The 12500-nt window shown below is 44.9% G+C and overlaps 1 protein-coding gene across 1 annotated transcript in view; it reads right to left on the bottom strand.

Annotated features, from left to right (window-relative positions):
• LOC139746556 (adenylate cyclase type 6-like) overlaps nt 1-12500 on the bottom strand; it is a 1154491-nt gene that overhangs the window by 519674 nt on the left and 622317 nt on the right. Inside the window, 1 exon segment of the mRNA XM_071657911.1 lies at nt 9575-10348. Within this exon segment, the coding sequence (XP_071514012.1) occupies nt 9575-10348 (774 nt within the window).

The raw sequence follows: 12500 nt of genomic DNA, 5'->3' as shown, positions 1-12500 counted from the left end.
ACCACAGTATCGTCAAAGGACTTCAAAGGAGTTCACCTTTCCCTACCACTGAAAACAGCGCAGCCTTAGAGGCATTTTAGAAACAGGTCCTGGGTGACGCCAGGACTGGTATAGAAACTGGTGTTAAAATTCATAACAGTGACTTCGTTATAAATATGTATCTATATACCGCATTCGCAGCGATCACTGTATAGAATATGAAGCTACTTCGATGTGGCTTGAGTTAGGCTAGGTTTCTAGGGTTGATTGAGCGTGTCTGTTGTGAAAACGATATAAATAGCATTATGAATAGAATCTTAACCCCCCTAAAAAAAGGAATTAATCTAGCCCAGCCTTACGTCATCTAACCTTTCCGAAAGTCATGACTGCAGATGGAACCGTGTTATCCCAACTGTAACGAAGTCGTTAAATAAGACGTAGTTTTGCGAGGATGCTTATATGTTCCCATCTCAGCCCCTGAGGTAATTTAAGTGCCTCATTTTACACCAATTTACAATCATTTACGTAAGAACTTGTAGCATATCTAAAAATTATAGTGCATATTATATATGATTAACTGCAGACAGGAGTAATTTAGTGACGAGGTGAAAGAAATGAGGCATCAAGAGAGGCAGGAGAGTAGGTTAAGCACTTTTACCCTCGCATTCTGCCTGTGTGTACAGACAGACAGCACCTAACATGGATGCTTTCTCCAGGCTGTCACACGTTTGTCTGCGGACATATGGTCACTGTAGACTACAACATAGAAGGAAGGTACAGTGTAGAAGTACGTTAGATTATAGATATGACTGCTGTTCATTGCATAACGTATATTGAAGAGAAAGAGAATTTTAGTTAGCTAGGCGAGGTCACCGAATTTTTGGCTAGGCTGGGTCACCTTAAGCTACGTTTCAGAACTGGTTAATTACTCTCTGCCGAGTAAGGGAGATACATATATACAAATATACAAAAGAAAGATTACTCCCATAAACACTGCGTGACATCAAATGTAACATGTGGCAACTACGTCAGAAAAACACACTAGTTACGACGCGGGACGATGGATGGCGCCAACAGCGAGTGTTTCGTCTGCCGTGGGTTTAAGTTTTTTGATGGTTGTTGAGACTTTCTAAATGGCTTTTAGAGGAGCTTATGTTGTGTGTTTTCTTTTCAGAAAGAAATCAGAAATATTTGAGATTCCGTCAGTGACCGAAAAATACATCCCAGTGCAAAGATTTATATATATATATATATATATATATATATATATATATATATATATATATATATATATATATATATATATATATGTTTCATGTGTGGCGGGGTGGCAACGGGAATGGATGAAGGCAGCAAGTATGAATGTGTACTTCTGTGTATATGTATATGTCAGTGTATGTATATGTATGTATACGTTGAAATGTATATGTAAGTGTATGTGCGTGTGTTGGCGTGTATGTATATACATATGCATGAGGGTGGGTTGGGCCATTCTTTCGTCTGTTTCCTTGCACTACCTCGCTAACGCGGGAGACAGCGACAAAGTATAATGAATATGATAAATGAATATATATATGGTTGCGAGGCGTGGGCTATGGATAGAGTTGTGCGCAGGAGGGTGGATGTGCTGGAAATGAGATGTTTGAGGACAATGTGTGGTGTGAGGTGGTTTGATCGAGTAAGTAACGTAAGGGTAAGAGAGACGTGTGGAAATAAAAAGAGCGTGGTTGAGAGAGCAGAAGAGGGTGTTTTGAAATGGTTTGGGCACATGGAGAGAATGAGTGAGGAAAGATTGACTAAGAGGATATATGTGTCGGAGGTGGAGGGAACGAGGAGAAGAGGGAGACCAAATTGGAGGTGGAAAGATGGAGTGAAAAAGATTTTGTGTGATCGGGGCCTGAACATGCAGGAGGGTGAAAGGAGGGCAAGGAATAGAGTGAATTGGATCGATGCGGTATACCGGGGTTGACGTGCTGTCAGTGGATTGAATCAGGGCATGTGAAGCGTCTGGGGCAAACCATGGAAAGCTGTGTAGGTATGTATATTTGCGTGTGTGGACGTATGTATATACATGTGTATGGGGGGGGGTTGGGCCATTTTTTTCGTCTGTTTCCTTGCGCTACCTCGCAAACGCGGGAGACAGCGACAAAGCAAAAGAAAAAAAAAAAGAAAAAAAAAAAAAAAAATATATATATATATATATATATATATATATATATATATATATATATATATATATATATATATATATATATATATATATATATATATATATACTAAGCAGGATTGAAGATAGCATGAGAATAATGCTTGTTAGGAAGGTTATGACCAATAAGATAATAAACATAAGATTTTTCTGCATATAATCTTAAATCTGATCAGAGGTTATCAGTCCTTAACAATATCCAGTAGAACCAAAAGTGCCACACATTGACGTCTTTGGACTTGTACTGCATCCACAGATTGTACTGTTATTGATGTAAGGCAATGGATTGAGTTTCTTTCTACGACGAAAATTGATAACACAGACATCACACAGATAGTTAACATTTCATTATAGATGGAGGAAAGTGAAAATAGCAGGAAACATAAGGGAATACATGAGAAGCGAGCATCGAAACGGGTGTGTTGATTATCCATAACGAATCTAGTGGGTTTAACAATGTAAAAGATTAGCTTAAGTTATCGTATGTTAAACCGCCGTTAACCACACATATCGTGTACCTATGGTATTGTTAAATCTCCAACCTGTATAAGATGATCATAAGTTCCTAACACGACCACTGAAAAAGAAAATTCGTTACGTATTGTCGTTACTCCTAATCACATGATTGCTCTCGGCAATGAAAAATTCCGCCACTTTCTCTCATCATCCTTTTAGTTAGGTCTCGCACCGTGAGATGTCGCCGACATCGTAACACTTGACCTCACACTTAAGAATGATGTAAATGTGCCGGAGTTACGCTTCTTTAGTATATATCTTGTGCTGTTGATGGAGGTAATGGCTTCCACAAACAGCATGATGTTATTGAAATGAGACTCTATTCGATGTTGTAAATTACAAATACAGAAAAAAAAAGATATTTTCCACCTTGAGTGTATCTTCTTGAGTCTATCTTCCTTACTTTCGAGTATTGAGGAGAAGCGTTGATCTAATTTTCCTTCTTCGGGACACCTGCAGTGCTCAGAAAGCTGGCCACGTCCACCGCGAGGGGACCAAAGGTCAAGAAGTGTGGTGATCTTGTATCTGTGTCTTTCTCGGATGAGTACATAGTAATTGAGGTTTAAGAATGAAAGTTGCATTTTTTGGTCTGAGGCGCGTCTTGTGTTACGGAGAGTCGCTGTTTGAAATGTCGGAGAAGTGGATGGTACGCAAAATGCTATTGAGAAAGCATAACTCTCACATGCCTAGGGAGTGTGGTTTCAAAAGGGTGTATCCCAGGTGGAGTGGAGTGTAAGGCTAGGTTAGGAAGGCTGTTGTTCGTTGCTTATGCGATCATTAAGACGAGTGTGTGATTCGTGAACGTAGTGTGTGTGTGTGTGTGTGTGTGTGTATGTGTGTGAGGAAGGGAGATACGAAGCGATAGAATGTGAAGCAAGCGTTCAGTTTTTTACTTCCGCCTGAGGCTTGGTGGTGTGTGTGTGTGAAGAGTTTTGGATGAGAAATGACTAATGCTGTTGTGGAGGACCGAGTTTCAAGCATATCGAGGAGAGACACTATTGGAAGTATTTGGATTCCATTGTGTAGGTGTTGAATGTTTATGGTTGCTAGGCAGCAGGTGGTGCTCTGAGTGCTGTAATTGCTGCTTTTTTTTCGCGGCTTTGTCATGTTTACTATATACAGGTTGCATGACCAGACAGGTGGGGCATGGTTCAGGGTGGAGCTGATGAGTTTTTTGTAGCGGTTCCAAGGGATTTTGTGGAATGGTAAGTCTTGTGATGGTATTTGATTTATATATATGTATATATATATATATATATATATATATATATATATATATATATATATATATATATATATGCATATATATATATATATATATATATATATATATATATATATATATATATATATATATATATATATATATATATATATATATATATATATATATGGCCTTTAAGTTGATGCTCGTGGTGGGTGGAGTGCATATCACGTGTGTGTGTGTTGTATGTGAAAACCAGTACAGTTGGCATTTTACCTCAGCGGGAGCGGTGAGTTCGTCGTATCGGATGATGGGAGGGTGTCAGTTGGATTCAGGTCTGTCACGGGTTTTAGAAGAGTTGAGGATAGATTACTGTGATGGTTCTGATGCTCTTTTCTGAGTGACTGTGTGACGGAGCGTTGCATGTCTGACGTTGCTTGAGGTGTGTCAGTGTGAGGTCATCTGACTGATGTCTAATTTGGTATGCATAAGCTTTCGCGGCTTGTGCACAATGCGGTACATTGAAATCGGATTTAAAACTCGCCATTTATGGATCTCCGTGGTGTAGCGGTCATCTTTACTAAGCATGCGCATGCACGTCCCGCAGGGGATCCAGTTCGCACGGGTTCGAATTCTGTTCGCAGCAGCAGGTCCATGGTCATCCCAGCTGGTCAGCCTCTCCTCGCGTTCGTTGATGAAATAGGTGTTAGCGAGGTAGCGTTAAGAACAGAGGACTGAGCCTTAGAGAGAAAATCCTCACATGGCCCCCTTCTCTGTTCCCTCTTTTGGAAAAGTAAAGTGATTATATATATATCAAACTAACCTCCAACAGCCAGGATCGGATCCGGGACCCCTGCGTAGGAAGCGGGAGCATTACTGCTAGGCTATGATCACCCCCTGTGATCATAGCCTAGCAGGAGTGCTCCCGCCTCCTACACAGGGGATCCGGGTTCGATCCTGGCTGTTGGAGGTTAGTATGATACATGGCAGTGCGCGTTCATATGTGCTATTTACGTACGTCTCAGCTAACGTACAAAAGAGATATCTAACATAGCAAAATAACGTCTCGGGTGCTCTTGTAAGCATTGCACCTGTAGACTACCATATATTTGTCTTCCTTTACGTTACTTTCACGGAAACTCGGCCGGAAGAATCGTGCAGTAGTGTCCCCTCTCACACACCCAGACAACAGACGTGATACACAGTCGAGACAGAGGGCCACACAATCCTCTACAGAGCAACGTGGACACAGTGTTTCATTAAGGTCCCTGACGCCAGCATGACGCTGCTTCAGACCACAGGGGAATGAAGTCATCTGAAGCGATAGCTGTGTGTGTGTGTGGGTGTGGGTGTGTAGGTAGGTGGATGGGTGTGGGCGGGTCTCAATGACGCAGTTGGGGTTTTATCAAGACACGTCTGAATGAACTGTGTGTATAGGGAGGCGGGGGTAAGGTAGAGGCATCTGTGTAGTGTTTGTGGCCATGGTGAAGCCAACGTGACGTACGTCTGATCACGGATTTCCTGAAGTGAGGCTAAAAGTGACGTGTGATCAGCGTATCGCTCTTGAAGTCAAGGTATGATGACCAAGGCTGCGTCTGATGTCAGGATGTAGTTGAGATGTCGTCTGGTGATTATATGGTTCATAGATTACGCATGGTGTATCTCAAGTGACTTTTGATCAATGACTTCTAGTCAGGGTATATCTGAAGTAACGCCTGATCAATGTATAGCTCCTGAAGTCTGCGTATAGCCAAGGCTACATCTAATCAATGAGTTCTGAAGTCAAGGGATAGCTGAGGGGAAGTCTGATTAATATATATAGCTGCTAAAGTCAAGATATATCGATTTGATATATAAATCTTGCAGTTCAAGTATAGCCAAGATGATATTTGATAGATGATTACTGAAGCCAGGGTATAGCCAAGGAGACACCTGTTCTCTGATATAGATGCTGAAGTCAAAGTTCTAACAAGGTGACATCTGATGTGTATATTGCTGCTGAAGTCAGAGTTCTACAAGGTGACATCTGATGTGTATATTGCTGCTGAAGTCAGGGTTTAACGACGTCTGCAGTATGTATGGTTCATTAATGTGTTTCTGTTGTGGGCTTGCGTATGTGTGTGATGACTAATTGTGATTATTTTTCAATGACTGACTATGTGTTATGAAGAGAAAGAGTTTTACATTCGTGTTGCTCCATCTATTAACTCTGAATATATGTGACATGTGATTACTCTTATGTGGCTGTACACACACACACACACACACACACACACACACACACACACACACACACACATACACACACACACACACACACACCAACCTAAGCCAGGTACCCATTTATCGACCAGCCCCGAGGGAAAGATGATCACCTAGGTTGGCTGTGGGCCCACTGCCGCCCCCAGGAGTCGATCTCATTGCTGAGCAGACCCCGGATGAGTCTCCCCCAGACTCATGGTCAGTAGCGCTGACAACTACACCACAGAGGTGTGTGTGTGTGTGTGTGTGTGTGTGTGCTTGTGCCTATTTGTGTGTGTGTGTGTTTTGTGTGTGTGTGTGTGTGTGTGTGTGTGTGTGCTCGTGCCTATGTGTGTGTGTGTGTGTGTGTGTGTGTGTGTGTGTGTGTGTGTTTTATTGTATGTCTTTGATTTTATGCATTTGCTTGTTTGTCTTCGTATGTGTGTATACATATGTGTCCACATTTCTGATATGTGTCGTCTGTTTGTTCTTATGTATGTGTGGGTGTATGTATACACGTGTTTGCACGTGAGCACCATCGCCCCGTAGCTACCCTCCGCCCACTGACCCACAAAGAGGTGTCTCCGTGAGGCAAGACGGTGTGTACCCATGTTACCACAAGTGAGGGACTCAGATCATGACGGTGGTAGGTAGTAGATAGCAGTAGACGTGAGTAGGTAGAGAGCAGTAGACTGATAGATGGTAGTGGTAGGTAGTAGACTAGTAGAAAGTAGAAGGTGGTTGTCGTACCAGAATCATACCCAGAGGCCCCGGTGTGGGAGACTGTGGGCGTCTGTGTGGGAGTCTGTATGTCTGTGTTTGGGTCTGTGTGAGGCAGTGTGGGAGTCTGTATGTCTGTGTTGGGGTCTGTGTGAGGCAGTGTGGGAGTCTGTATGTCTGGGTTGGGGTCTGTATGAGGCAGTGTTGGAGTCTGTATGTCTGTGTTGGGGTCTGTGTGAGGCAGTGTGGGAGTCTGTATGTGTGTTGTTGTCTGTATGAGGCTGTGTGGGAGTCTGTATGTCTGTGTTGGGGTCTGTGTGAGGGAGGCAGTGTGGAAGTCTGTATGTCTGTGTTGGTGTCTGTGTGAGGGAGGCAGTGTGGGAGTCTGTATGTCTGTGTTGGTATCTGTGTGAGGGAGGCAGTGTGGGAGTCTGTACGTCTGTGTTGGTGTCTGTGTGAGGGAGGCAGTGTGGGAGTCTGTGTACGTCAATACATGAGTCTGTGTACATCGGTGTGGGAGTCTGTGCACTTCAATTGTGTGTCTTTACGACAGTGTGAGAGTCTGTGTAAGTCAGTGCAGAAGTATATGTACGTCAGTGTGCGTGCATGTGTAGGTTTGTGTGTGAGTCTGTGTACATCAGTGAGAGAATATATGTATATCATGTGCAAGAAGGTGTACATTAGTGCGGTGTTCTGTGTACATCACTGTACGAGTATATGTACATCTATGTACGCCTGTGTGCTTATATATGTGCGTTTGTGTGAGAGTCTGTGTACGCCTGTGTGCGTATATATGTGCGTTTGTGTGGGAGTCTGTGTACGTGGTATTTCTAGCCTTTGGTGATCGCGAGTGAGCAACATTGAATTTTCTCCGCGGGGAAGCAATCATGCAAAAATGTAATCCAGGAAATGCATTTTTCACTAATTAAAAATGCAGTATTAATTAAGCCAACATCTTGAAGTAATGATGAATGAAAGCTGGGAATCTGTGTGTGTGTGTGTGTGTGTGTGTGTGTGCGTGTGTGTGTGTGTGTGTGTGTGTACGTCATGTAAAGCCTTCATCAGGGTTGGAATCTTCGCACGTCAGTGTGGGAGTTCCCTCTATGTCACTGTAGGAGGCTGTGTACGTCAACACTAGGGTTTGTAGGTGGTGTCTGTGTACTCAGTGTGGGAGTTGTGTACGTCCATGGCATCAAAACTCCATTGTGAAAGAAATCTCTACCAGTGGTACTGGCAACAGTATAAATGAATATATATATATATATATATATATATATATATATATATATATATATATATATATATATATATATATATATATATTCTTTCTTTCATACTATTCGCCATTTCCCGCGTTAGCGAGGTAGCGTTAAGAACAGAGGGCTGGGCCTTTGAGGGAATATCCTCACCTGGCCCCCTTCTCTGTTCCTTCTTTTGGAAAATTAAAAGAAAAAGAGAGGGGAGGATTCCAGCCCCCCGCTCCCTCCCCTTTTTGTCGCCTTCTACGACTTGGACATTACGTCAGTCGTTCACGAGTTCACTTGTTAAGTAATCTGATGTGGCTACCTTTCACAATTCAGTTCATTGGAAGTTGACGATCTCCTCTCTCTCTGTGTCTCTCTCTCTCTCTCTCTCTCTCTCTCTCTCTCTCTCTCTCTCTCTCTCTCTCTCTCTCTCTCTCTCTCTCTCTCTCTCTCTCTTTCTCTCTCTCTCTCTCTCTCTCTCTCTCTCTCTCTCTCTCTCTCTCTCTCTCTCTCTCTCTCTCTCTCTCTCTCTCTCTCTATATATATAAAGATTCTCGAAACATATATCACTTTGAACTTTATTGTTATATAGAGATAGGGTTCTCCAAGCATTATATTGATTCAAAAGGTTTGATATTTCCTTCATCACTATATCACTTATACTTCAGCGTATATGGTATCTTTTGTTGGCATGATCAAGTCATTGAGATATAATTTGTGTTCGTAATAATGAATTACGTAATGATGATAATTATCTTCACACATTCCATATTGAAATTGTACTGAATCTTGTTCTTCGAAAAGGATTTTTTGGACTTTGTCGTAATTCATGGTTGAGATCCACTTAGAATTAACATTGCCCCTTACGCTCTTGTCATGAACACTACATCTGTGTGAACAGATACTAAACGCAAGGCTCCTTGTGTAATTGAAGCCTGAGTGTTGGCAAATGTTGCTCATACTGACAGTTAGGTCATAAGGTAACAATGAGATATGAACTCCTGATCAAAGTTTAAGTCTCAACGTTTCGACTGTCGTAATGTTGAAAATTAGATCCTGATTAGCAGCGCGTGTCTCATTGTTACCTTACTGCCTACTTGAGTATGGCGTTGGAATGATATGTCGAAGAAATCTGCAGGTTCGACCCACTGTGTGTGTGTGTGTGTGTGCTAGTGGGTATATAGTATCATGATACTACCATAGCTATTACAGAACATGTCCCTGGCTCGCCCTCTGTACAGTAATCATAACGTAGAAGTACTGTATGTTTCATCATTGCGAAAAAGGCAAATAATCTATCAAGAATCATAGGTACTCTTTCCATGGTTGTCATGAGTTCGCTCCTCATGGTATGGAACACATAGCCTTTGACAGTTGTGTAAGCGGTGTCACTCCTTTGCCGCTTCGCTGCAGGCAATGGATTGCCAACAGAATATTGTGTTACGAGCCTTAGGAGGAACTTACCTGTTTCCAGAGGAAGGGCGACTGATGGTTGCTGGTGGTGATGGCACAGATGAGATGAGTGAGTGATAGCAGGACCCCGCCGGCCGTGGCCTCGGGAACCCGCAGCGGCAGGAGTGTATACGTCATGTAGATGAAGAAGAGCGTGGCCCAGACCCCGGCGGAGGCCGTGGGCGGGTTGCTACTCAGAGTCACCAAGACCTCCAGCCCGAAGAATGAGATGAATATCAAGTAGGAGAACACGATGAGGTAGACCTCATTGAGGTATTGTGTTCGCCAGAGGAGAAGTTCGAGCACCAGGTAAAGAAGAGCGAAGACGGCGAGCGTGATGGCCTGCACCAGGAACTTGAGAATACCCAACACGTAGGTGAGGCAGAGCATAACGAGCACCACCACAGTCATGAGCCCCAGCAGGGAGATCATGTTCGACTGGTTCATGCGCAGGAAGTACCTCTGGTATAGGACCTCCACGTGGATATTTTTGAACTGGTGAGACTTGAAGACCCGTCGACACAGGGAACACAAGTCCCACCATCTTGCTGGGGACTCGAGGATGCTCTCGACCTCCTCCTGCGGCGCCTCCTCCTCCGTGGGACTTCTGGAGCTGGAGGCGCCAACCAGTCCGGACTTGTGGTAGTGTTCAATGACTTCCCAGTTGGACTTCTTGGGTGTGGGCTCCCCGGTGGAGGGACGGGAGCCCAGCGAGGTGTGCGTGGAACCATTGGCCCGGGAGTACCGCAGGGAGGAGGACCTGGGCGGGGCCACCGTCACGCCCTCCTGCAGGGAGACAACATAGGACAGGTTAGTCTGGCTCAGTCAGACGATACTGGACAATGGACATAGACAACATATCTGTCTTGGCTGTGTGATTACCTGGCAGCTTAGATCAACCAGTAGTAAAGATCTTTAGTTGAGTATCATGCACACACACTCACACACACACACACACACACATATTCTGTACGTCTCACAAGGCTGCCTACCCCTTAATTTACTGAAGAGTCGCCCTCAGACTGCAAATTGAATAAATAACAACACTTGCATCGAGTCATGCAGCCGCCAGTGTGTGTGTGTGTGTGTGTGTGTGTGTGTGTGTGTGACCGTCTATAATTACCATGGGGAAGAGGGACGCAATCCCTGGCAGGTGAAGGGACGATGCTAAAACATTTACGTGTACCAAACTGGAGGTCATGGGGTAGAGAAGATGTGGTTTACAACGGGAAGAACATTCTTGTAATGTAACAGATTTGTGCGGTGTTGGGAAAATAAAAGGATATGCTTAGAGTACACAGCGATCATATTGAGGGCATCGTTACTATATTTCAAGACGATTGCCACTAGGGTTCACCGTGTATAGTGCTCTCTCTCTCTCTCTCTCTCTCTCTCTCTCTCTCTCTCTCTCTCTCTCTCTCTCTCTCTCTCTCCTGTAGCGAGGGATTTTGAGTCACGCACGAGTGAGAGCCACGCCAGGCTTCACATACGGCAACAGGTTGCTGTGGTGACGGTGGCGACCATATAGAGTTGATGCACTAGGATCTGCCGGGTTAATGTGGTGGTGGTAGATTTTCCACACCTTTAGAGGAAGGCCATGACAGGAAGTTGGGTCTGTCAGCACGACTGTACGATCCCTAAGCAAAGAAGACACGATCCTGAAGGACGATGGTTCGACCCTTGAGCACGACGGTACGATCCTTGAGCACGACGGTACGATCGTTGAGCACGACGGTACGATTCTTGAGCACGACGGTACGATCCTTGAGCACAACGGTACGATCCTGTGAGCACGAAGGTACGATCCTTGAGCACGACGGTACGATCCGTGAGCACAACGGTACGATCCTGTGAGCACGAAGGTACGATCCTTGAGCACGACGGTACGATCCGTGAGCAAAACGGTACGATTCTTGAGCACGATCCTGTGAGCACCACGGTACGACCCTTGAGCACGACCGTACGATCCTTGAGCACGACGGTACGACTCATAAGCACAACGGCACGACCTTTCGAAATGTTTATACGATGATAGGACGGCTTGACCTTTGACCTCTTACCCAAGGGTCGTTCGGTCGTGTTTCCAGGGATTTGAGGAAGGGGAAGACGTCGGTCAGGACCGGGTTGGGTGAGGGCGGCTCATGGGATCAACGAGTCACATCGGGTGAGGAGGTGGTGACCAGGGGGCCATGATGGGGAGGCACTTCGACCAGACAGATACGTGGGCAGTGCGCAGTACTTCGACCAGATACGTGGGTAGTGCGCAGTACTTCGACCAGACACGTGGGTAGTGCGCAGTACTTCGAACGGGCACATGGGTAATGCGCAGTACTTCGACCAGACAGACACGTGGATAGTGCGCAGTGCTTCAACCAGACAGACACGTGGATAGTGCGCAGTACTTCGACCGGACACGTGGATAGTGCGCAGTACTTCGACCAGACAGACTCGTGGATAGTGCGCAGTACTTCGACCAGACAGACACGTGGATAATGCGCAGTACGTCGACTGGACACGTGGATAGTGCGCAGTAATTCAGCCAGACAGACACGAGCGTAGGTAGTGCGCAGTGGTCATGATGCGCCCACGTTCATACGTGACATACAAACTGGTAGTTAACCCTTCAGTATCATACAGTTGTTAGTCGCACTTAACACTCACAGTGTGTGGCTCCATAGCGTATATGTTCCTAAATAAGAATTCCGTCACATTGTGCATCTGATAACATATAACATCTCTCTCATCATATGTTACGTTCGTGACGGAATGCGTGAGTCACGAAACCTGACACCGTAGCCCTTAACCACTGGTGCACGAGGGTACGCCCCTTGAGCACGACGGTACAACCCTTGAGCACAACACTGCGACGCTTGAGCACGAGGGTACGTCCCTTGAGCACGACGGTACGACCCGTGAGCACAACACTGCGACCCTTGAG

Source organism: Panulirus ornatus, chromosome 65 (genome assembly GCF_036320965.1).
Source record: "Panulirus ornatus isolate Po-2019 chromosome 65, ASM3632096v1, whole genome shotgun sequence".
NCBI classification, from domain to species: Eukaryota; Metazoa; Arthropoda; class Malacostraca; order Decapoda; family Palinuridae; genus Panulirus; species Panulirus ornatus.
This window is presented reverse-complemented; position numbering and strand designations above follow the sequence as displayed.